This window comes from Pistacia vera, unplaced genomic scaffold (genome assembly GCF_008641045.1).
Source record: "Pistacia vera cultivar Batoury unplaced genomic scaffold, PisVer_v2 Contig3, whole genome shotgun sequence".
Taxonomy (NCBI): Eukaryota; Viridiplantae; Streptophyta; class Magnoliopsida; order Sapindales; family Anacardiaceae; genus Pistacia; species Pistacia vera.
The window spans coordinates 361262-385813 of NW_022196112.1; the positions used below are offsets into that span (position 1 = coordinate 361262).

At 34.3% G+C, this 24552-nt stretch overlaps 2 protein-coding genes and 2 pseudogenes across 5 annotated transcripts; 3 read left to right on the top strand and 1 right to left on the bottom strand.

Moving 5' to 3' along the window:
- Positions 1–982: 982 nt before the first annotated feature.
- Positions 983–2141, bottom strand: LOC116135398. Of its 2 annotated transcripts, none has more exons than XM_031421099.1 (2): positions 1337–2141; positions 983–1238 (listed from the first exon to the last, which is right to left on the bottom strand). In XM_031421099.1, exons 1-2 carry the CDS (start codon positions 1762–1764, stop codon positions 1223–1225), a joined length of 444 nt encoding a protein of 147 aa, XP_031276959.1. In that variant the 5' UTR covers positions 1765–2141; the 3' UTR covers positions 983–1222. The 2 variants fall into 2 exon arrangements, with proteins under 2 accessions (XP_031276959.1, XP_031276960.1); XM_031421100.1 differs by having other exon boundaries at positions 1332–2141.
- Positions 2142–7631: 5490 nt separating this feature from the next.
- LOC116135416 lies at positions 7632–12067 on the top strand (annotated as a pseudogene).
- Positions 12068–13758: 1691 nt separating this feature from the next.
- Positions 13759–17417, top strand: LOC116135417 (annotated as a pseudogene).
- A 1066-nt stretch (positions 17418–18483) lies between these two features.
- LOC116135381 (protein NPGR2) lies at positions 18484–24059 on the top strand. 3 transcript variants are annotated; one of them, XM_031421077.1, is made up of 6 exons: positions 18484–18843; positions 19291–19574; positions 20048–20303; positions 21157–22373; positions 22989–23142; positions 23597–24059. In XM_031421077.1, exons 2-6 carry the CDS (start codon positions 19314–19316, stop codon positions 23914–23916), a joined length of 2208 nt encoding a protein of 735 aa, XP_031276937.1. In that variant the 5' UTR covers positions 18484–18843; positions 19291–19313; the 3' UTR covers positions 23917–24059. The 3 variants fall into 3 exon arrangements, with proteins under 3 accessions (XP_031276937.1, XP_031276938.1, XP_031276939.1); XM_031421078.1 differs by lacking the exon at positions 18484–18843 and adding an exon at positions 18898–19036; XM_031421079.1 differs by lacking the exon at positions 18484–18843 and adding an exon at positions 18907–18971.
- Positions 24060–24552: the final 493 nt, after the last annotated feature.

Consider the following 24552-nt stretch of genomic DNA (forward strand, 5'->3'; position numbering starts at 1 on the left):
TAAAAGGCATAACATGTGCATCACCTAAATATTTTTCCAATTTTATATTACCGTTTGAAGAGCATGTTCAAATTAATTAATGTTTAGGAAAAACATAATATCATTTACCTATTTTTACAATAACAATAAAAATGTAAGGCTAAAAAGTGATGGAGATTTGACAAGTGAAACACAGCTTTCAGTCCTTCACTGGATTCATGTGTTGTAGTCTATATTCAAATCATAAGTGTTAATACACACTTTATATCTCCAATTTATAATATAATACATGATATTTACGACCTTTAAAATATTGTTTATGTAATTTTATTAGAGTTGACAATATTTTCTCACCAAAATAATGATTTAATAACAATTTTTTACCCACAAACTTTTAAAATACAATTTTACTATTTAAATTTATATTCCGACAACAAATAAAAAACACACTTAGTCTAGGTCATGGGAGTTTTTGAAGAGAGAAAGCCAATGAGTCTTTTGATGGTAGAAGGTTGAATTTTGGTAGTTAGGATTGATTAAAATTTGACTTGAGATGAGTGGAGCACAATAGCTTGATCTGTCTAGGTCGACCAGAGTAAGGTTTGAGGGGTTTTGGTGAGTGATGATCGAGGAAGAGAATGGTGATGGTGTGAGATTGCAACGATGCCGGAATCAGAAACATAATATAAATTTAGATAATAAAATGATATTTTAAAAGTGTAGATAGAAAAATGTTATTAGGCTATCATTTGGGTGGGAAATAGTTTTGTACTAAATTTTATTACACACAAATTGTATTTCAATATGATAAAGAATCAAGAGTTTTAAATTAACTCATATTCAATTTTGACCTAATTATACAACATGCACTGTTACTGAAAATGTAAAGGAAAAAAAAAATTAATTAATTACCTAAATTCGATATAAACGTCCTGTTGCTCCATTGATTGAGAGTATTAAAAGCATGCATGCATGTGATGAAATAATAATAATAATGATAAAATTAAATAGGAAAGAAAAAGCAATTTTAATTTTGATTGATGTTAACATTGATGATACATGAGATGAAATTTACTTTACATGCATGATTGACGCCTCCCTCATGCTCATCCTCTTATCTTATCACTCCAATATTAACACTCTAATCTCCTCTAATTACCTTTACCTATCTCCCTTAACAGTCTCTACCGCTTTACTACCACCACCAAGTCCAACGTCCTCCTTTCTTCTCCGCGAGAAAATTTTAATCCCCAACTTCACTGGAGAATATGACAACCAATCAGATTTCTCCACGTCCTCAACGCCACCAAAAAAAAAAAAAATGAATGAAAAAAGATAATACTAGGTAGTACATCACATGTGTAAGAAGCGCGCTAGCTGTGTAGGGTTGACAATGCCCGGGATGTGGGCCCCACCTGTCTTTAGCAAACTTGCTACTTCCACGTACGTTTTCAACTGCGGCTCGGCTTCATCCTTCTTTCCCAGCTTAACCTTCATCGGCTCCACAGCTGATACTTGACCCGAACCATGACCCGAACCCGCTTGATCTCCCGCTGCGTCAAAAGGTTTACCAAAGAGCGTGCCCTTGGTAAGGTATTCGTGAGCCAAGTACCCGGCTAGTAGCTGATTAGACGACGAAACCGGGTCGGGAGCTTTGTAAGATTCGGGTTGGGCGGGAGTCGGCTTGAGCGATTTTGTAGTTGGCGGTTTGTAGTCGTCTCTCTCTTTGCGCTTGGTTGGCGTCAAAACGCGCCGAGGGGGTAGACGCATCGTTTTGGTATTCATATCTCTTTTCTCGGTGCATGCCACGTCAGCACCAAATATACCATAAAATTGAAAAATCCCCTTTTATCGGGGAAGTATTTTTAAAATAAACCAATTAATAAAAAGTTTATTTAATCCAATAATGGATGGACAGTAAAAAAGTAAAAACCCAGAAAGGGTATAAAAGTAAAAAAAAAATCCCAGAGAAACCGTAGTCTAAAAAGAAAATAAAGAAAATATTTAATTTTCCCCAAAAATTAAAAAAAAAAAAAAAAAGATCAGAGAGATGGATGCAAATAAAATCTGGAAGATTAGTAGGAATTTAATAAGTTGGGAAAGAGATTAGAGAAAGAGAGAGACGGAGAAAGAGACGGGGAGAGAAAAGAGCGAGAGAAATTAGAAGAGGTGAAGGAATGAGAAGAGAAGCGGATTGTGAGTATATATAGAGGTTGGATCAATTAATAACCTCTTGTTTTCCTACTTATTTACAAAGACTACCTCGGAGATGTAGAGTGACGGATGTACCCTTTTTGTCTGGACCATGATTTTATAACCTTTATGTCAATAGGTTATGTTGAAAGATTCCAATAAATCAATTAAATTCTATACCTAAAAACTATATATAGAATTATTTTTATTATATTAATGTCAAAAGAGAGTAAATTTATATATGATATGGTATTGTAATGAATATAAGAATTATTTTATGTATTTGGCTTCAATTGAAATTTATGTCTCCTGTATATTATTCATGGAATTACCATTAACAAGTTTTATATTTTCTTTACTTGTTCTTAAATAAATTAGTTGACAAAATAAACTTGACACGTGATATAAACATGTCTTAAACTAATTAAATAATGTTGGTTTATTGAAAATTCGTCCAATTAATATGAGAGGCCAACACCCCTTTAATTAATGTGGACCGCCCTTTTTAAACACAAGTTGATTTAATTATAATTGCGACTACAACATTTTAAAATAGATTTAATTATATAAAAAATTGTATATATGTAACATCAAATCTCTTTTATAAATAATATATATCACCGGGTGATAAATAATAACGTAAGCTTAAACTTATTAACGACCTATTAATTGCTAATTATTTTTAAAGGATAGTTTGTATATTCATAATTAAAATATATATTTTTAACATATTTATCATAAGTTTTTTTCTTTTCTTTCTTTTTTTGTCATTTAAATTTTTCTCTAGATTGACGGTACCAGCAACAGAAGCCAGGAGTAGGTAGCTGTTGGGTTGTATACAGTTGTATGTATAATCATTTTAATGTCTAATTATTTATCTAAATGCATTCTATTATTTACTGTACTATTAATTGTCCTTTTTCTTAACTTGGAAATTTTGATGTTTAATTAGCTTTATTGTATTTGAAATACGACTGATCAATAATCAACTTCCTGCTTGCTCTTGGGCACAAAATGATGGAAGCAAGTCGGCATTTGTTATATTTTTCATCCTTCGAAAGTAAGTCTAAAACTATTGCCGCTATAGACGCATCGGGCCACTTTCTCCCTCCCATTTTGTGAAGTTGAACCACTTTTGAAGTCTCATTATTTGGTAAGGGACCATTCATAAGCGTATGAAATATGAATACATTCGGAGCAATTCCTTTTTGCTCCATATCTAATAACAGATCATTTGCCTTTTCTATGAGCCCTTCTTTACAAAGACAATCCATCATAGTGGTATATGTCACAGGAGTTTGAATCAAGCCTTTATTATGCAATCTGTGAAACACTTCCCAGGCAATTTCGAGTCTCACCGTTATGTAAATTTGCATCTCATTGAATAGGTTTTGTGCATGTCCAACTTTATAAATTTGAAAAAGATCAGTTAACAAGGTGTTATAAGTGAAAACATCTAGTCTAACTCCCTTTGAACTCGTTTCCTTAAAAAGACTCGTAACTTTACGATTCTTGTAATACCAATAGATCAAAGTAGTCTAGCTAACTGCATTAGGCCTGATCCCTTGCTCATCATAGATAGAAAATACTCCTTAACATTCTCAATTCTACTTGCCACTCAAAATTGTGTTATAAGTAATTGTGTTGGGATGAACACCTCTTTGAATCATTAGTTAGAGCAACGAATTAGCTTCGATCATCTTTCCATTCTTATAAAATTCATCCATTACGACATTAAATGTCACTACATCAGAGGTTGTACACCTTCACCCAACATCTCCATAAACAAAGTTTTAGCTTCCCCTCAATTACATGTACAACATAAACCATGAATTGGAGAGCTGTAAGTAACTAAAATTGGGTTAATTCCCCTTGTCTTCATTTATGAAAATAATTGTTTCGCCTTGTCTACTACCCCATGTTTTACAAAGCAATGATACTATTATAAACAACAATGGGTGCGATTGGTTCATTATTTTGGATAAGATTTTGGGAATAATATTGGGTAGTTGAATAAGAGAGTATTACGAGGTAAAATTTAAAAATTTATAAAAAAGCTCCTAGGTTTACTAATTTAATTAAACACCCTAACATATAAAATGACAAAAATACCCTTACCACCTGCAGTGCCAGATTCCAGCCACCACCGGAAAATCGCATTACGACATAGACCGGTCGGATCTATGTCGTAATGTGTCGTTATAGCCTTTTCCGGCCAGATCCACCACGAATCTGGCCAGAAAATGCAAGATCTACGGCCTGCTATGGTAGTCGACGGCCGAAAAAGGCCAAAATGATGGCCATCTTTGACCGTCAGTGACGGCCAAAGATATGGCCGTCGTTGATGGCCAGATCGGTGAATTACCGGCCAGTTCCGGTCGGTAATTCACCGTTGTGGCAGATTCCGGCTACCACCAATGGTGGTTGCTGAAATCTGTCAAGTATGGGTCATGGGGGTGTTTTTGTTATTTTTTAAACTTTTTATGGGTGTTTAATGAAATTAATAACCTTATGGGGTCTAAAATTAATTATAAAAAATTGGATAATATTTATGGAATAATGTGCCAAAGATTATTTACAGAATAGGATTAGGAATAATGAACTAAACACGGCCAATATTAGGCTTTCTTAACAATTGAGTTGCTTCCTTAATCTTACCCTGCTACATGTAGGACCTTTAATCAGACAACTAGAAGTCACAACATCTCGACAAAAACCCTTCCGAAAAATACTTCCAAAAACTACAAAACCATACAAACCCATTTCTCAGTTGAAAGAGCTATTAATCAAATGCTAAAGTAAAATGCTGAATGAACTTCGTGGACAGCACGATAACTTGATCAAGATGCTTTTTCTTAGCAAGAGCAGTAAACAAAATACTGATTGCCCACATAGGGGAGTGGGCTGCATATGAATCATGTATCAAAGAAATCAACAGCTTCATTAGGAGACAAGTAACATTATCTGCAGTTAACATGGAGAATTTATCAGTTGAGCTTGGTGTTGGGGTTTTATGAGTTGATTGGGTTAGTGAAATAGGTTCTGAAAAGGAGTGGACGAAGAAAAAGTTTTAAAGAAATGAATCTAATCCCATCTTTTATTTGACTAATCCCATTTAACAATTTTTTTTTTTTTTTTGGAGAAGTTCATCTTACATAAATATACCTATAAGTACATCTATAATTATATTTATATATTTATTATTGATCGTGTCATATAAAATAATTATCTAATTCTTTTCACCTACTAAACTGGTGGAGCAGGGTCATATTAACATGAAATCAATGAAATTAACCTAAATATATAAAAAAAAAAAAAAAAAACCTTTTTTTAATAAGCCCGCACCTGAATAAACATCATAAGTCCATAACGCATAGAGATAGAGATGTTAAAAGGCATGGCTTCGGTAGGCCCACTGGGCCCGGGGTAATATATGAAATTCTAAAAATTACGAGAACCTCCTGGAATTATTACAACTTACTAAAAAGTTCGACAGCCTCCAAACAAATTTCAGAAAGCCCCCAAATATTACACGGAGGCCCCCACACGTAAAGTAAATTCAATCCCCCCTCATCATTTCAATTCAACTCAGGTCTAGAGCCCCCTAATTTTACATTTTCTTAACTAAGAAACTAAAAATATTTCTAAAGCTATATTTTTATAAGCTCTATCTAATACATTAATATTCATAAACTTTACTGTAATAAGCTACATATCAACACAAACTCAATAACAAATTGAATAATAAAGACGAATGTTAAATAATTATTATATATAAACGAAAAATTACATCTTTACTAATACAAAACTAGCTTAATTTACAATATGAAATGCTTACTACAATATTTTTACTAAATATGTTATATATATCAAATTAGTAGACTTACTACAAAGGACCATATTCATATTATACAAATTAGTGTATTATTATCTTTTACTCGTTATTTTTTATTTCGAGTATGAAAATTGTTTATATATAATCTTAAAAGGCAAGAATAAATACATTTACTGTATCATTCATTTTAATAAGGTGAAACTTAAATATTAATCTAAATTTTACTTAAATAGTTTTAATTATTAAATAAAATAATTACTAAATAGAATCAAAGCTTAAGTTAATAAAGGTAAAGTGGGAACTTAACAAAAGTCAAAGGTAAATATATATTTTTTTTTTTTACATTTTTCAAAAAAAAATCTCACACAACCCACTTGCCAACTACTCATTTAAATAAATAAAATTTCACCATGCACAGCAGCACATGCAGAATGCTGTCATTTTTCCTTTTGACGAGTTCAATCGCCGTCATTCAAATGAAATGACTCTGGTTAACCGCCGTTAAAACGCCAGCACAAGAACGCATCGGCGCGGTAAAAACTTCCTCTCTGCCAACCGTAAACAGTAAAAAACATTCGTATTATGTTAATGGATTCTTGATTTTTTATTCTTTTAATTACATTAAATGATTTATTCTTTGAAACAAAATTCAATACTAATTTAATATTCCAATTAAAAATAATAATTCATGTAGGACCTAGAACAGGACAGAACAGAAGAGAGTTCTCTTGATTTTCTTTATTTTGATTCTAAAATCTTCTGGTTTACGATTCAATTCAAATTCTATCCTTTGTAATTTTTCACGGCCAGAATAACACTATGTTTGGATGTTCTTTTTGTATTGTATATCAAAGAAAGTTGTAAATTTGATAAAGGGGACAAAAGAGAAAAAAAAGAAAAAGAAAAGAAGACAGGAAAATATTTTAAGGGGATGATCTTGAAACAGTTTTGCTTTGGATGCTTTAATTCATTCTAAGAATAAGCGGAATGGGGATATGGGTATTGGTGTTGATGGTTGTGGGCTCGTTTTGTCTGCTTTTCTTTTTGGAAAAACAAAAGGTGGTCCTTTTTGATTGTTTTTTATGTTTGATTGGGATATCAGTTTTAGGGTTAGATGTTGCCATTTTGGTGAATTTTCACCACGTTTTGTTTGAAGCTTATTCTTTTATGGAATTATCACGAGGTATTGATAGAGGGATGTTTTAATTGAATTTGTGCAATTCTTGAAGTGGGGTTGGTGAAACATGTATGGTTTTTGGTTTGGATTATTAATTTCTTGTTGGATTTAGGTTTTGGGGATTGAATGTACTAAAGTTGCATTTTTTTGTTTGTTATTCTCTTGAGATTTCTAAGTCCCCTGTGTTTTAGGGTGTTGAAATTCATTCCCCATTTTGTTTCAGTACTTGGACAATTATAGTGCATGCAGGACATAACTCTTGATTAAGGTTTTGATTTGTGTAATTGTTGTTGTTGACGGCGTGATGTGCTTGTAGATTTTTGAGTGCTGTGGAACAAAATGAAGATTAAAAATAAGATAATTAAGCAGAAAAGAGGCAGAATCAACCGAAGTTTGAGAAGATTATGAAGTGCATCTTCTCAGGACAGCAACTAAAGCAGCGAGCAAATGGTACCATCTTCCGATCTCTGTAACCAAAAATTATTCACAAGTGGGTATTCTTCTAGACCTTGTGAGGCTGAGAAGCAGCCGATACGGGCAATATAGAAGAACGGAATGGTCTCTGCGTGAAAGTGTTCTTTGAATTATGAGGTTAGTTTTTCTCAAGCTTTTCAGCTTCTATCTTTTCTTGTCTCTTGGGTAAATTTGTTGTCTTTCTTTAGTCAAATCTGTGATATTTTTATTTTGTTTTTACTTTTAGTCTGAATGAAAACTTTTACAGGAATCACTGAGCATGTTTAGACCTAGTTTGAGGTTTTTACAAATTTCTAGCAATTTAGTTTTGTTTTCGTTGATTGTCTGATGCTTGTGAACTTTTCCCATCTTTCGGTACTGTACTGTCTCTGATTTCCCACATGTGCTCTAGTTTCTTCTTTTCCGTTAATGTTTGGCCCCTTATCCATCTTAACATTTCTATGTCAAAAAACTGAATCATACAGTTTTCTAAGTTGATTCATGAAACAGTGACGATAGATCTTCTTTTTTGGAATTAGCTTCAGTTTTTTCTTTTTCCCTGCTTTTCATGATAAAATTGTCTGCATTTTTCCAGGAAGCAGAGCATTGTTAGGGAGAATAGAATATCAGAAGGAAACATAGAAGCTGCACTACATGTATTTGAAGGAATAGATATTGCTGCAGCAACACCGAAATGAAAATCACACTTGCTAGTAAAAGAGGAGATTGGCATAAAGACGTTCCAAATATGCTTCGCCCACCATGTCGATGCATGCTGTCACTTGCTTTTAGAAGCAATCTTTCTTAAAGCAAAATCATTGCAGTTTCTTGGGAGATTTACAGGTACTTTTTGCATCGTTCTCTAATTTTTTGGGAGCTCTAAGTTTTAGTTGTACTTTCAATTCAATTGTTATCATAATCTGGTCTCCTTGGTCTATCATTGTCATGATTCCTCAGTACCCTTTATATTGTTTTTTAATTGGAATATGACAGTTTTTCATTACCAGTAGAATTTATTGAAATCAGGAGCTACTTCCATTTTTTAATTTAAATATGAGGAACGGTCTCGTTGTTTCAATGGCAGTAATTTCAGTATGTAAGAACCGATTTTTTTTTTTTTTTTTTTTTTTATTACAGTATAGTGGTTAAAACTTAAATGACCTTTTATTATTGTTATATTATTATTTTATGTTTCTCTAGGAAATTCAGTTGTTCAAAACATTTTCATTTTCCCCCAATCCAAAATGGAATTACACTTAAATATTTACTCTTATGGTCTAATCTAAATCTACGCATTGCTTCAAAGTGAAAACGGACTTCTTTTTTTAAGATCCTAACTTTTAATCCATATTTCTCCAACCACCACAGCTGTGGTCGTATAAATTTTTGATGACATATCACTCAATATCTTTTATATATAGCTCAATATCTTGGTGTTCTGCTTTTGCCAATGTTTTGCATTATGTTAATCTATAGGGACACTTCATATGGTTTTGGTTGTGTTCATTGCCTTAATATTGTCTTCATTGCTCAGTGCCCTCATTATACTCTCTCTTTTCGTCTCATTGACATGCGCACTTGTAATTAAGGGCCAAAAAGCAAAATAATATTTCTGAGATATACAGCTTCAATTGAATCCCATTGCATCTAAATTATATTATTTTCAATCATCTTGCAGAAGCTGCTCAAGCTTGCAAAGTTATTCTGGACATTATTGAATCTTCATTACCCGAAGGCTTTCCTGAAAACCTTGTTGCTGACTGTAAATTGCGGAGACAGTGAACAAGGCTGTTGAGTTGCTTCCACAATTATGGAAACTTGCTGATTCTCCCCGCGAGGCAATCTTGTCTTACCGACGAGCCCTCCTCCATCATTGGATTCTTGATACTGAAACTACTGCAAAGATTCAAAAAGAGTTTGCTGTTTTTTTGCTGTATATGGGTGAAACATCCCTCCAAACCTACGCCCCCAAAGGTAGTTCATTTGTACCCAGACAATATAGAAGAACTATACTTCTATTAATGATACTATTACGAAAAGTTTCTCTCAAAAGAGTTGTTTGGGATCCATCAATCTTGGATCACCTATCATTTGCTCTGTCCATTTCAGGTGACTTGAGGTCTTTAGCTAATCAATTCGAAGAACTGCTTCCTGGGATTATCAGTAGGAAAGAACTGTACACAATTTAGCTCTGTGTTATCATGGAGCAGGTGAGGACTTGGTTGCTTTGAATCTGTTGAGGAAATTGTTGAGTATAGAGAGGAGCCAAGGTGTGTTTCAGCTTTATTATTAGCGTCAAGATTTGTGGGGAAAACCCTGATCTTGCAGAGGAAGGGACAAGTTTTGCTTGCAGAGCCTTGAGTGCTTGGAGGGTGAATGTGATCAGTTTGAACAACTGCTAATTGTTTGTTAGGTATATCACTTTCAGCACAATGTAAATTAACCATCACTGATTCTGAGAGGATCACCAGCAGTCTAAGGCACTTCAGTTTCTGGAAAGCGCTGGAGAAGTACAGGTATGAGAGACCCAAATATCTTACACCACCTCAGCCTTGAAAATGCCGAGCAGAGGAAGTTGGACCTGCGCGTCATTATGCCAAATCTTTTCTAAAACTAGATGGTGGGGCTAATGTTAAAGGTTGGTTGCTGATGGCACGGATATTATCAGCTCAGAGACGTTTTGCAGATGCTGAAACATTATAAGTGCTGCTTTAGATCAACTGGGAAATGGGATAAAGGAACTTATTGCGAACTAAGCTAAGCTTCAAATTGCACAAGGTCGGTAAAGAGTGCTTTTGAAACATATACTCGCTTCTCGCTGTTCTTCAAGTTCAGAGTAAAACCTTCAGTTCTGGAGGAAGCTCCACAAGTCGTTTTGCTAATAATCCATTTCTTATTCAACTTATTGCTATAAATTCATTATTTTATCAATTGGAAAAATTTAATGCTTTAGAAACTACTTTACCCAAAATCTATTCACTTTGCATCGTTGTTGGTGGTTAAATGAGATTTTTGTTTGAGGAATCAATGTTCCTTTGAGGTCACTTGGTTTAGGGGGAAAACATAGAGCTTTATGGAATGCAATAAATGAGGTTACTGCAAAAGCTTAAATAGTGGATATCTTCCTTCTAGATTATCTGGCAAAAGCCCTCTGTTCTCCGTGGAACTCAATATAAAATGACGAATCGTTGTTGGTGGTGTAGTGGGCTGTGTAATCATATGTCAATATTAATTGGTTGGCTTTGTTTTCAATAATAGTGTCTGTTGGGCTATGATGTTTAATTAATTCGCCCTGGTGCTTATATTAAATTTAAATAACAATAAGACCTCTTCTACTTTGAAGATGCAATTGTTGGGGCTATATACCAAACCTTTATTTTTTTTTTTTAATTTGTTATGCTACATTTGGAGTACATTGCTTCAAGGTTATAAGTTTCTAAACTACTTTCTTTATTCTATTTATGATAGGGCTCTGAAAATCCAGCTAAAGTTTGGAATTGGATGTATGGCATGATCTTGCTTTTGTCTACTAAGACTGTCACAGTGGCGTGATGCGGAGGTGCCTTTCCAAATCCAAGGCCATTGGTTTTTCTCTTGCCACAAGATGTCATGCAACGGGTAGACTTTCATCCCCCAGTCTATATATCTTCACAAGTTATTTTAATTTGACTCCATGCTTTTGATTTGCAACAACTATAAACTCTGGACATTTGCTGACCGTTCAAATTTTTTGTTTGCAAATATTTTCTCCTATTGTCAAATTTTAAGTACAAATTTTTTATTTTCAAGTATTCTCACCTAGATATCTCAAAAATATACGTAAAAATTTTAGTATGTTTTTCAAATTTTTGCAAACTCATATGCTTTTTCATCTAGTCAAATTGCTTATTGTTCTTTTTCCCACTGGGATCAAATAAATCCATTGTTATTCAGAATTATTCATCTTCTTGTCGCTTCTGTTGTTTTAAAATGATTGAGGAGGATGAGAAGGGTTTGTCGTTCTGTGGAATAGACTCATTTTAATGTGGTTTTCGAGTGATATGAAATTTGTTGATTTCACAGGTCTACTTCATCAAAGAAAGGGTCTTCATAAAGACTTTACAAGCTTTTGGAATGCCTTGGATATTGATCCCACGCATGTACCAAGCTTGATATCAACAGCCTTAGTTCTTAGAAAGCTTAGTGAAAAATCAAACGCAGTCATCAGGAGCTTTTTGATGGCTGCTCTTCGGCTTGATAGAATGAATTCAACTGCATGGTAAAATCTTGGCCTGCTTTGCAAAGCCGAGGTACTGAATGTTCAGCGCTAGAAGCCGCTGAATGTTTTGAGGCTGCAGCCACTCTTGAAGAGTCAGACCCGGTTGAACCCTTCAGATGACCTGTCCCCGCAAACTTTGTGTCTGTAAACCTTACATTTTTTTTTCTTTCCACTAATATGTATTTCATATGATCCTCACACATTGTATTACGAACCGAAATAGCATAAGAAAAATCTCTTTTCTGATGTGTTCTAGATTTCATCCACGGGCTCTTTTGTAATTTTGTGATTGCCAATCTCTTGAAAAAAATAAGCTTTCTTGTCCATATCAAATTTGGAAGTGGTTAAGATACTGTCGATGACGCAGAAACAATCCCAAAAAAAAAAAAAAAAGTTGAATTTGGACAAATTGGAGTGAAGATGAAAGCAACTTTATGGAAATTTCCTTGTTTTTTTTTGATAGTGGATTCTTTATAGTAAAAATTAGATTAGATTTGATTCCATGAACAAAGTGCTTTGTTTATGTTCATCTATAAGAAAATAAAAAATGTGTTTTTTATTTATATTTCTTGGATTATTGGTGGGCCCAATTAGGTGATCCATATAAAATGATAAAACAAACTTATGTTGGATCCAATGCCCATTTCAATCAACATCAAGCTACCTATTTAATCCTTTGGATTAATGAATAAATAATTTGAGTGTGGTGGTTGTGGCTTTACATTTATAAACTGACCGTTCACGAGAAACACGGGCTACTATTAATGCCGGAAATGTAACGAACATGGGCTGAAGCGCCTGAGGCTTCAGTTATTCTGTGTTGTACCTATTGTCTGTGTTCTTCATTTTTATTTCTTGTCCTTTGTACATTTATTCTCAGTAACAAAGTTTTGCAGAAGAAGTTTTCGTTGTCTCCTCACTGTCACATTTTCTTATTCAAAACCTTCATATTTAATCTAATTACGTTATTTATAAATTGTTTTTTTTATTTACTTTTGGGATTGTTTTTGTATGAGGATAGGTACCTTCATATTTAATCTAATTACGTTATTTATAAATTGTTTTTTTATTTACTTTTGGGATTTTTTTTGTATGAGGATAGGTCGAGCGACTTACACCTACCCAAAGTTTGCCGTAATAATAGATTGGTATCCAAAAGGTTTAAAAACGACAAACAGATACCTTTTGTCATGTTCTGTTAGTGATTTCTGTTTATTAATGGTGAAAAGACTAGAATGCCCTTAAAAATTTGATATTTTAGTTTTTTATAAATTTAAAAATAAAAAAAAAACCCCCAGGTTTACTAATTTAACTAAATACCTAAATATATAAAAATTTTATAAAATGACAAAAACACACCTACCACCCACAGTGCTAGATTCTGACCACCACCGTCGAAATCTGGTCAAAAAATTATGGTACGACAGAGACCCGTTAAACCTGTGTCGTAACGCATCGATCTGGCTATCGAGGCTGTAAAACTCCATCTTTCACCGTCAGTAACAGTCAAATCTTGGCCATTGATAGACAACGACAACCACATCTTTTGAACACCAATTTATCATTATTAATAACACATGATAAAAGTTCCTATTTGTTGTTTCCAAATCTTTTGGATACCAATCTCATTATGACAAATTTTGGGTACATATAAGTTCCTTCGGCCCATGAGGATAATATATATTAGTATTCAGATACATTGTTGATTGTTCTAACACTAATATTATTTTAAAATTATAAGACCTCATTAATGTTGATGCGTCTGCTGTTTCACAATAAATATTTTAATAATTAATTATATATCACGAGAAATTCGTTAAAAATTAAAAAAATAAGAAAACCAAGCACAACATGTCATGTGTCATGCCGGTACTCACGACCATAGTCAAGACCACACACCTTTTGATTTTTTTGACCGCCTCACTTTTTCCCCAAGCCCTTACTTTTGTTGTCTTTTCTCCCACATAACACTCTTTCTTGTTTTCATTGCTGCCCCCTATATTTTAACATATTTGTATGATACTCCTCCAAATTTTTTACTTTCCATGAAAATTAATTGATAATAAAAAGGAAATTTCAATAGAGTTGGGTGGGAGGTGGGAAATTGGCAATGGGAAAGATTTGAACTTTGTGGTCTTCACTGTAGACTCTGACGCCGACACTATCCACTCATCATCAGTCACTTTAAGACAGCACATAGACAGACAAGCTCGCTTGTAAGAAAAAAGAGAATGTGTTGTCAGAGTCAGGGAGGGAAACATATACCATTTTCAGTTCTGTCTGTATTTTTACTGTATATTTATACGTTATTTATGTTTCTCTAGGAATTATTGTTCAAAAACATTTTCATTTTCCCCAATCCAAAATGGAATTACACTTAAATATATTATCTTATGGTTAATACTAAATTGCATTGTTAAAGTGAAAACGGACTTTTTTTTTTAAGATCCTAACTTTTAATCCATATTTCTCCAACCACCACAGCTGTGGTCGTATAAATTTTGATGACATATCACTAATATCTTTATATATAGTCAATATCTTGGTGTTCTGCTTTTGCCAATGTTTTGCATTATGTTAATCTATAGGGAACATCATATGGTTTTGGTTGTGTTCATTGCCTTAATAGTGTTTCATTGCTCAGTGCCCTCATTATAACTCTTCTTTTTTCTTGACATGCGACTTGTATATAAGGGCAAAAAGCAAAATAATATTTCTGAGATATACAGTTCAATTGAAACATTGCATCTAATATTATATATTTTCAATCATTCTTGCAGAAGCTGCTCAAGCTTGCAAAGTTATTCTGGACATTATTGAATCTTCATTACCGAAGGCTTTCCTGAAAACTTGTTGTGACTGTAAATTGCAGGGACAGTGACAAGCTGTTGAGTTGCTTCCACAATTATGGAAACTTGCTGATTCTCCGAGAATCTTGTCTTACCGAGACCTCCTATATTGGCATCTTGTACAACTTGAAAGATTCAAAAGAGTGTGTTTTTTTTTTATTATGGTCTGACAACCTCACGAATGTGCAATGTGTCTATCAGAACAATATGGAATCGTTTCTATAATATATTTGATAATTGAGAACTATAAAAATGCTATCGATCCATTGGCTTGTAGACTAAGCACATAGATCGATCATGTCATCGCACTCGCTCTGTCCATTTCAGGTGACGAGGTCTTTAGCTAATCAATTCGAAGAACTCTTCCTGGGATTATCAGTAGGAAAGAACTGTACCACAATTAGCTCTTGTTATCATGGAGCAGGTGAGGACTGGTGCTTTGATCTGTTGAGGAAATTGTTGAGTAGTAGAGAGGAGCCAAGGTGTGTTTCAGCTTTATTATTAGCGTCAAAGATTTGTGGGGAAAACCCTGATCTTGCAGAGGAAGGGACAAGTTTTGCTTGCAGGTCTTGAGTGCTTGGAGGGTGAATGTGATCAGTTTGAAAGCACGCTAATTGTGTTTAGGTATATCACTTTCAGCACAATGTAAATTAACCATCACTGATTCTGAGAGGATCACCAGGCAGTCTAAGGCACTCAGGTTCTGGAAGCGCTGGGAGAAGTACAGGTTGAGAGACCCAAATATTCTTTACCACCTCAGCCTTGAAAATGCCGAGCAGAGGAAGTGGACGCTGCGCGTCATTATGCCAAATCTTTTCTAAAACGATGGTGGGGCTAATGTTAAAGGATGGTTGCTGATGGCACGGATATATCAGCTCAGAGACGGTTTGCAGATGCTGAAACTATTATAAGTGCTGCTTAGATCGACTGGGAAATGGGATCAAGGAGACTTATTGCGAACTAAAGCTAAGCTTCAAATTGCCAAGGTCAGGTAAGAGTGCTATTGAAACATATACCAGCTTCTCGCTGTTCTTCAAGTTCAGAGTAAAACCTTCAGTTCTGGGAGGAAGCTCCCCAAGGTCTGTTTGCTAATAATCCATTTCTTATTCAACTTATTGCTATAAATTCATTATTTTATCAATTGGAAAAATTTAATGCTTTAGAACTACTTTACCCAAAATCTATTACTTTGCATCGTTGTTGGTGGTTAAATGAGATTTTTGTTTGAGGAACAAATGTTCCTTTGGGTCACTTGGTTTAGGGGGAAAACATAGTTTATGGAATGCAAGCATAAATGAAGGTTACTGCAAAAGCTTAAGATAGTGGAAGTATCTTCCTTCTAGATTATCTGGCAAAAGCCCTCTTGTCTCGTGGAACTCAATATCAGAAAATGAACGATTGTTGTTGGTGGTGTAGTGGGCTGTGTAATCATATGTCAATATTAATTGGTTGGCTTTGTTTTCAAATAAATAGTGTCTGTTGGGCTATGATGGTTAAATTCAGCCCTGGGTGCTATATTTAAAAAATAACAGATAAGACCTCTTCTACTTTGAAGATGCAATTGTTGGGGCTATATACCAAACCTTTATTTTTTTTTTTAATGATTATGCTACATTTGGAGTACATTTGCTTCAAGGTTATAAGTTCTAAACTACTTTCTTTATTCTATTTATGATAGGGCTTGAAAATCCAGCTAGAAGTTTGGAATTGGATGTATGGCATGATCTTGCTTTTGTCTAATAAGACTGTCACAGTGGCGTGATGCGGAGGTGTGCCTTTCCAAATCCAAGGCCATTGGTTGTTTCTCTGCACAAGATGTCATGCAACGGGTAGACTTTCATCCCCAGTCTATATTATCTTCACAAGTTATTTTTAATTTGACTCCATGCTTTTGATTTGCAACAACTATAAACTCTTGGACATTTGCTGACCGTGCAAATTTTTTGTTTGCAAATATTTTCTCCTAGATATGTCAATTTTAAGTACAAATTTTTTATTTTCAAGTATTCCACCTAGATATCTAAAAATATACGTAAAAAATTTTAGTATGTTTTTCAAAGTTTGCAAACTCATATGCTTTTCATCAGTCAAATTGCTTATTGTTCTTTTTCCCACTGGGATCAAATAAATCCATTGTTATAGAATTATTCATCTTCTTGTCAGCTTCTGTTGTTTTAAAATGATGAGGAGGATGAGAAGGGTTTGTCGTTCTGTGGAATAGATCATTTTAATGTGGTTTTCGAGGTGATATGAAATTTGTTGATTCACAGTCTACTTCATCAAAGAAAGGGTCTTCATAAAGAAGCTTTACAAGCTTTTGGGAATGCCTGGATATTGATCCCACGCATGTACCAAGCTTGATATCAACAGCCTTAGTTCTTAGAAAGCTTAGTGAAAAATCAAACGCAGTCATCAGGAGCTTTTTGATGGGGCTCTTCGGCTTGATAGATGAATTCAACTGCATGGTATAATCTTGGCTGCTTTGCAAAGCCGAGGGTACTGAATGTTCAGCGCTAGAAGCCGCTGAATGTTTTGAGGCTGCAGCCACTCTTGAAGAGTCAGACCCGGTTGAACCCTTCAGATGACCTGTCCCCGCAAACTTTGTGTCTGTAAACCTTACATTTTTTTTTCTTCCACTAATATGTATTTCATATGATCCTCACACATTGTATTACGAACCGAAATAGCAATAAGAAAAATCTTTTCTGATGTGTTCTAGATTTCATCCACGGGCTCTTTTGTAATTTTGTGATTGCCAATCTCTTGAAAAATAAGCTTTCTTGTCCATATCAAATTTGGAAGTGGTTAAGATACTGTCGATGACAGCAGAAACAATCCTCCAAAAAAAAAAAAAAAAGTTGAATTTGGACAAATTGGAGTGAAGATGAAAGCAACTTTATGGAAATTTCCTTGTTTGTTTGATAGTGGATTCTTTATAGTAAAAATTAGATTAGATTTGATTCCATGAACAAAGTGCTTTGTTTATGTTCATCTATAAGAAAATTAAAAAATGTGTTTTTTTATTTATTTCTTGGATTATTGGGTGGCCCAATTAGGTGATCCATATAAAATGATAAAGACAAACTTATGTTGGATCCAAGCCCATTTCAATCAACATCAAGCTACCTATTAATCCTTTGGATTAATGAATAATAATTTGAGTGGTGGGGGTTGTGGCTTTACATTTTATAAAACTGACGTTCACGAGAAACACTGGCTACTTAATGCCGGAAATGTAACGAACATGGGCTGAGAGCCTGAGGCTTCAGTTATTCTGTGTTGTACCTATTGTCTGTGTCTTCATTTTTATTTCTTGTCCTTTGTACATTTATTCTCAGTAACAAAGTTTTGCAGAAGAATGGTTCGTTGTCTCCTGTCACTGTCACATTTTCTTATTCAAAACCTCATATTTAATCTAATTACGTATTTATAAATTGTTTTTTAGCAGCAGCACATGCAGAATGCTGTCATTTTTCCTTTTGACGAGTTCAATCGCCGTCATTCAAATGAAATGACTCTGGTTAACCGCCGTTAAAACGCCAGCACAAGAACGCATCGGCGCGGTAAAAACTTCCTCTCTGCCAACCGTAAACAGTAAAAACAATTCGTATTATGTTAATGGATTCTTTCATTTTTTATTCTTGTAATTCATTAAATGAACATTATTCTTTGAAACAAAATTCAATACTAATTTAATATTCCGATTAAAAATAAATAAATTCAAGTAGGACCTAGAACAGGACAGAACAGAAGAGAGTTCTCTTGATTTTCTTTATTTTGATTCTAAAATCTTCTGGTTTACGATTCAATTCAAATTCTATCCTTTGTAATTTTTCACGGCCAGAATAACACTATGTTTGGATGTTCTTTTTGTATTGTATATCAAAGAAAGTTGTAAATTTGATAAAGGGGACAAAAGAGAAAAGAAAAGAAAAAGAAAAGAAGACAAGGGAAAATATTTTAAGGGGATGATTCTTGAAACAGTTTTGCTTTGGATGCTTTAATTCATTCTAAGAATAAGCGGAATTGGGGATATGGGTATTGGTGTTGATGTGTTGTGGGCTCGTTTTGTCTGCTTTTCTTTTTGGAAAAACAAAAGGTGAGTCCTTTTTTATTGGTTTATATGTTTGATTGGGATATCAGTTTTAGGGTTAGATGTTGCCATTTTGGTGAATTTTCACCACTGGTTTTGTTTGAAGCTTATTCTTTTTATGGAATTATCACGAGGTAGTTGATAGAGGGATGTTTTAATTGAATTTGGTGCAATTCTTGAAGTGTTGTTGGTGAAACATGTATGTTTTTTGGTTTTGATTATTAATTTCTTGTTGGATTTAGGTTTTGGGGATTGAATTGTACTAAAGTTGCATTTTTTTGTTTGTTATTCTCTTGAGATTTCTAAGTCTCCTGTGTTTTAGGGTGTTGAAATTCATTCCCCATTTTGTTTTCAGTACTTGGACAATTATAGTGCATGCAGGACATAAACATCTTAGATTAAGGTTTTGATTTGTTGTAATTGTTGTTGTTCACGGTGTGATGGTGCTTGTAGATTTTTGAGTGCTGTGGAACAAAATGAAGATTAAAAATAAGATAATTAAGCAGAAAAGAGGCAGAATCAAGCCGAAGTTTGAGAAGATTATGAAGTGCATCTTCTTAGGACAGCAACTAAAAGCAGCAGAGCAAATGGTACCATCTTCCGAATCTCTTGTAACCAAAAATTATTCAGCAAGTGGGTATTCTTCTAGACCTTGTGAGGCTGAGAAGCAGCCGGATACGGGCAATATAGAAGAAGCGGAATGGTCTCTGCGTGAAAGTAGTTCTTTGAATTATGAGGTTAGTTTCTTCAAGCTTTTCAGCTTCTATCTTTTCTTGTCTCTTGGGTAAAATTTGTTGTCTTTCTTTAGTCAAATCTGTGATATTTTTATTTTGTTTTTACTTTTAATCTGAATGAAAAGTTTTACAGGAATCACTGAGCATGTTTAGACCTAGTTTGAGGTTTTTACAAATTTCTAGCAATTTAGTTTTGTTTTCGTTGATTAGTGCTGATGCTTGTAGACTTTTCCCATCTTTTCGGTAATCTGTACTGTCTCTGATTTCCCACATGTGCTCTAGTTTCTTCTTTTACCGTTAATGTTTGGCCCCTTATCCATCTTAACATTTCTATGTCAAAAAACTGAATCATAACATGTTTCTAGAGTTGAAGTTCATGAAACAAGTGACAGAAATAGATCATTCTTTTTTGGAATTAGCTTCAGTTTTTTTTTTTTTCCCTGCTTTTCATGAATAAATTGTCTGCATTTTTCCAGGAAGCAAGAGCATTGTTAGGGAGAATAGAATATCAGAAAGGAAACATAGAAGCTGCTCTACATGTATTTGAAGGAATAGATATTGCTGCAGCAACACCGAAAATGAAAATCACACTTGCTAGTAAAAGAGGAGAACGGCATAAAAGACGTTCCCAAAATTATGCTTCACCACCAATGTCGATGCATGCTGTCAGCTTGCTTTTAGAAGCAATCTTTCTTAAAGCAAAATCATTGCAGGTTCTTGGGAGATTTACAGGTACTTTTTGCATCTGTTCTCTAATTTTTTGGGAGCTCTAAGTTTTAGTTGTACTTTCAATTCAATTGTTGTCATAATCTGGTCTCCTGTGTCTATCATTGTCATGGAATTCCTCAGTACCCTTTATATTGTTTTTTAATTGGAAATATGACAGTTTTTCATTACCAGTAGAATTTATTGAAATCAGGAGCTACTTCCATTTTTTAATTTAAATATGAGGAAACTGTCTCGTTGTTTCAATGGCAGTAATTTCAGTATGTAAGGAACCGATTTTTTTTTTTTTTTTTTTTTTTAATTACAGTATAGTGGTTGAAACTTAAATGACCTTTTTATTATTGTTATTATTATTATTTTATGTTTCTCTAGGAAATTCAGTTGTTCAAAACATTTTCATTTTCCCCCAATCCAAAATGGAATTACACTTAAATATATTACTCTTATGGTCTAATACTAAATCTACGCATTGCTTCAAAGTGAAAACGGACTTCTTTTTTTTAAGATCCTAACTTTTAATCCATATTTCTCCAACCACCACAGCTGTGGTCGTATAAATTTTTGATGACATATCACTCAATATCTTTTATATATAGCTCAATATCTTGGTGTTCTGCTTTTGCCAATGTTTTGCATTATGTTAATCTATAGGGACACTTCATATGGTTTTGGTTGTGTTCATTGCCTTAATAGTGTCTTCATTGCTCAGTGCCCTCATTATACTCTCTCTTTTCGTCTCATTGACATATGCACTTGTATATTAGGGGGCCAAAAAGCAAAATAAATATTTCTGAGATATACAGCTTCAATTGAATCAACATTGCATCTAATATTATATTATTTTCAATCATTCTTGCAGAAGCTGCTCAAGCTTGCAAAGTTATTCTGGACATTATTGAATCTTCATTACCCGAAGGCTTTCCTGAAAACCTTGTTGCTGACTGTAAATTGCAGGAGACAGTGAACAAGGCTGTTGAGTTGCTTCCACAATTATGGAAACTTGCTGATTCTCCCCGCGAGGCAATCTTGTCTTACCGACGAGCCCTCCTCCATCATTGGAATCTTGATACTGAAACTACTGCAAAGATTCAAAAAGAGTTTGCTGTTTTTTTGCTGTATTGTGGAGGTGAAACAATCCCTCCAAACCTACGCACCCAAATGGGTAGTTCATTTGTACCCAGAAACAATATAGAAGAAGCTATACTTCTATTAATGATACTATTACGAAAAGTTTCTCTCAAAAGAGTTGTTTGGGATCCATCAATCTTGGATCACCTATCATTTGCTCTGTCCATTTCAGGTGACTTGAGGTCTTTAGCTAATCAATTCGAAGAACTGCTTCCTGGGATTATCAATAGGAAAGAACTGTACCACAATTTAGCTCTGTGTTATCATGGAGCAGGTGAGGACTTGGTTGCTTTGAATCTGTTGAGGAAATTGTTGAGTAGTAGAGAGGAGCCGAGGTGTGTTTCAGCTTTATTATTAGCGTCAAAGATTTGTGGGGAAAACCCTGATCTTGCAGAGGAAGGGACAAGTTTTGCTTGCAGAGCTCTTGAGTGCTTGGAGGGTGAATGTGATCAGTTTGAAAGCACTGCTAATTGTTTGTTAGGTATATCACTTTCAGCACAATGTAAATTAACCATCACTGATTCTGAGAGGATCACCAGGCAGTCTAAGGCACTTCAGGTTCTGGAAAGCGCTGGGAGAAGTACAGGTATGAGAGACCCAAATATTCTTTACCACCTCAGCCTTGAAAATGCCGAGCAGAGGAAGTTGGACGCTGCGCGTCATTATGCCAAATCTTTTCTAAAACTAGATGGTGGGGCTAATGTTAAAGGATGGTTGCTGATGGCACGGATATTATCAGCTCAGAGACGGTTTGCAGATGCTGAAACTATTATAAGTGCTGCTTTAGATCAGACTGGGAAATGGGATCAAGGAGACTTATTGCGAACTAAAGCTAAGCTTCAAATTGCACAAGGTCAGGTTAAGAGTGCTATTGAAACATATACTCAGCTTCTCGCTGTTCTTCAAGTTCAGAGTAAAACCTTCAGTTCTGGGAGGAAGCTCCACAAGGTCTGTTTGCTAATAATCCATTTCTTATTCAACTTATTGCTATAAATTCATTATTTTATCAATTGGAAAAATTTATAGAAACTACTTTACCCAAAATCTATTCACTTTGCATCGTTGTTGGTGGTTAAATGAGATTTTTGTTTGAGGAATCAAATGTTCCTTTGAGGTCACTTGGTTTAGGGGGAAAACATAGTGCTTTATGGAATGCAAGACATAAATGAAGGTTACTGCAAAAGCTTAAGATAGTGGAAGTATCTTCCTTCTAGATTATCTGGCAAAAGCCCTCTTGTCTCCGTGGAACTCAATATCAGAAATGAACAGATCTGTTGTTGGTGGTGTAGTGGGCTGTGTAATCATATGTCAATATTAATTGGTTGGCTTTGTTTTCAAATAAATAGTGTCTGTTGGGCTATGATGTTTAATTAATTCAGCCCTGGGTGCTTGTGTTTAAATTTAAATAACAGATAAGACCTCTTCTACTTTGAAGATGCAATTGTTGGGGCTATATACCAAACCTTTATTTTTTTTTTTTTAATTTGATTATGCTACATTTGGAGTAAATTTGCTTCAAGGTTATAAGTTTCTAAACTACTTTCTTTATTCTATTTATGATAGGGCTCTGAAAATCCAGCTAGAAGTTTGGAATTGGATGTATGGCATGATCTTGCTTTTGTCTACATAAGACTGTCACAGTGGCGTGATGCGGAGGTGTGCCTTTCCAAATCCAAGGCCATTGGTTGTTTCTCTGCCACAAGATGTCATGCAACGGGTAGACTTTCATCCCCCAGTCTATATTATCTTCACAAGTTATTTTTAATTTGACTCCATGCTTTTTGATTTGCAACAACTATAAACTCTTGGACATTTGCTGACCGTGCAAATTTTTTGTTTGCAAATATTTTCTCCTAGATATGTCAAAATTTTAAGTACAAATTTTTTATTTTCAAGTATTCTCACCTAGATATCTCAAAAATATATGTAAAAAATTTTAGTATGTTTTTCAAATGTTTGCAAACTCATATGCTTTTTCATCTAGTCAAATTGCTTATTGTTCTTTTTCCCACTGGGATCAAATAAATCCATTGTTATTCAGAATTATTCATCTTCTTGTCAGCTTCTGTTGTTTTAAAATGATTGAGGAGGATGAGAAGGGTTTGTCGTTCTGTGGAATAGACTCATTTTAATGTGGTTTTCGAGTGATATGAAATTTGTTGATTTCACAGGTCTACTTCATCAAAGAAAGGGTCTTCATAAAGAAGCTTTACAAGCTTTTGGGAATGCCTTGGATATTGATCCCACGCATGTACCAAGCTTGATATCAACAGCCTTAGTTCTTAGAAAGCTTAGTGAAAAATCAAACGCAGTCATCAGGAGCTTTTTGATGGCTGCTCTTCGGCTTGATAGAATGAATTCAACTGCATGGTATAATCTTGGCCTGCTTTGCAAAGCCGAGGGTACTGAATGTTCAGCGCTAGAAGCCGCTGAATGTTTTGAGGCTGCAGCCACTCTTGAAGAGTCAGCCCCGGTTGAACCCTTCAGATGACCTGTCCCTGCAAACTTTGTGTCTGTAAACCTTACATTTTTTTTTTCTTCCACTAATATGTATTTCATATGATCCTCACACATTGTATTACGAACCGAAATAGCAATAAGAAAAATCTCTTTTCTGATGTGTTCTAGATTTCATCCACGGGCTCTTTTGTAATTTTGTGATTGCCAATCTCTTGAAAAAAATAAGCTTTCTTGTCCATATCAAATTTNTATGATCCTCACACATTGTATTACGAACCGAAATAGCAATAAGAAAAATCTCTTTTCTGATGTGTTCTAGATTTCATCCACGGGCTCTTTTGTAATTTTGTGATTGCCAATCTCTTGAAAAAAATAAGCTTTCTTGTCCATATCAAATTTGGAAGTGGTTAAGATACTGTCGATGACAGCAGAAACAATCCTCCAAAAAAAAAAAAAAAAAGTTGAATTTGGACAAATTGGAGTGAAGATGAAAGCAACTTTATGGAAATTTCCTTGTTTGTTTTGATAGTGGATTCTTTTATAGTAAAAATTAGATTAGATTTGATTCCATGAACAAAGTGCTTTGTTTATGTTCATCTATAAGAAAATTAAAAAATGTGTTTTTTATTTATATTTCTTGGATTATTGGGTGGCCCAATTAGGTGAT

Excerpts from the sequence above, each read along its gene's own strand:
- LOC116135398 (XM_031421099.1), bottom strand. The coding sequence starts at position 1,764 with ATGAATACCAAAACGATGCGTCTACCCCCTCGGCGCGTTTTGACGCCA.
- LOC116135381 (XM_031421077.1), top strand. The coding sequence starts at position 19,314 with ATGAAGATTAAAAATAAGATAATTAAGCAGAAAAGAGGCAGAATCAAG. Across the intron at positions 20,304-21,156 it reads GGTTCTTGGGAGATTTACAG|AAGCTGCTCAAGCTTGCAAA; the intron begins GTACTTTTTGCA and ends TCATTCTTGCAG. Across the intron at positions 23,143-23,596 it reads CACAAGATGTCATGCAACGG|GTCTACTTCATCAAAGAAAG; the intron begins GTAGACTTTCAT and ends TTGATTTCACAG.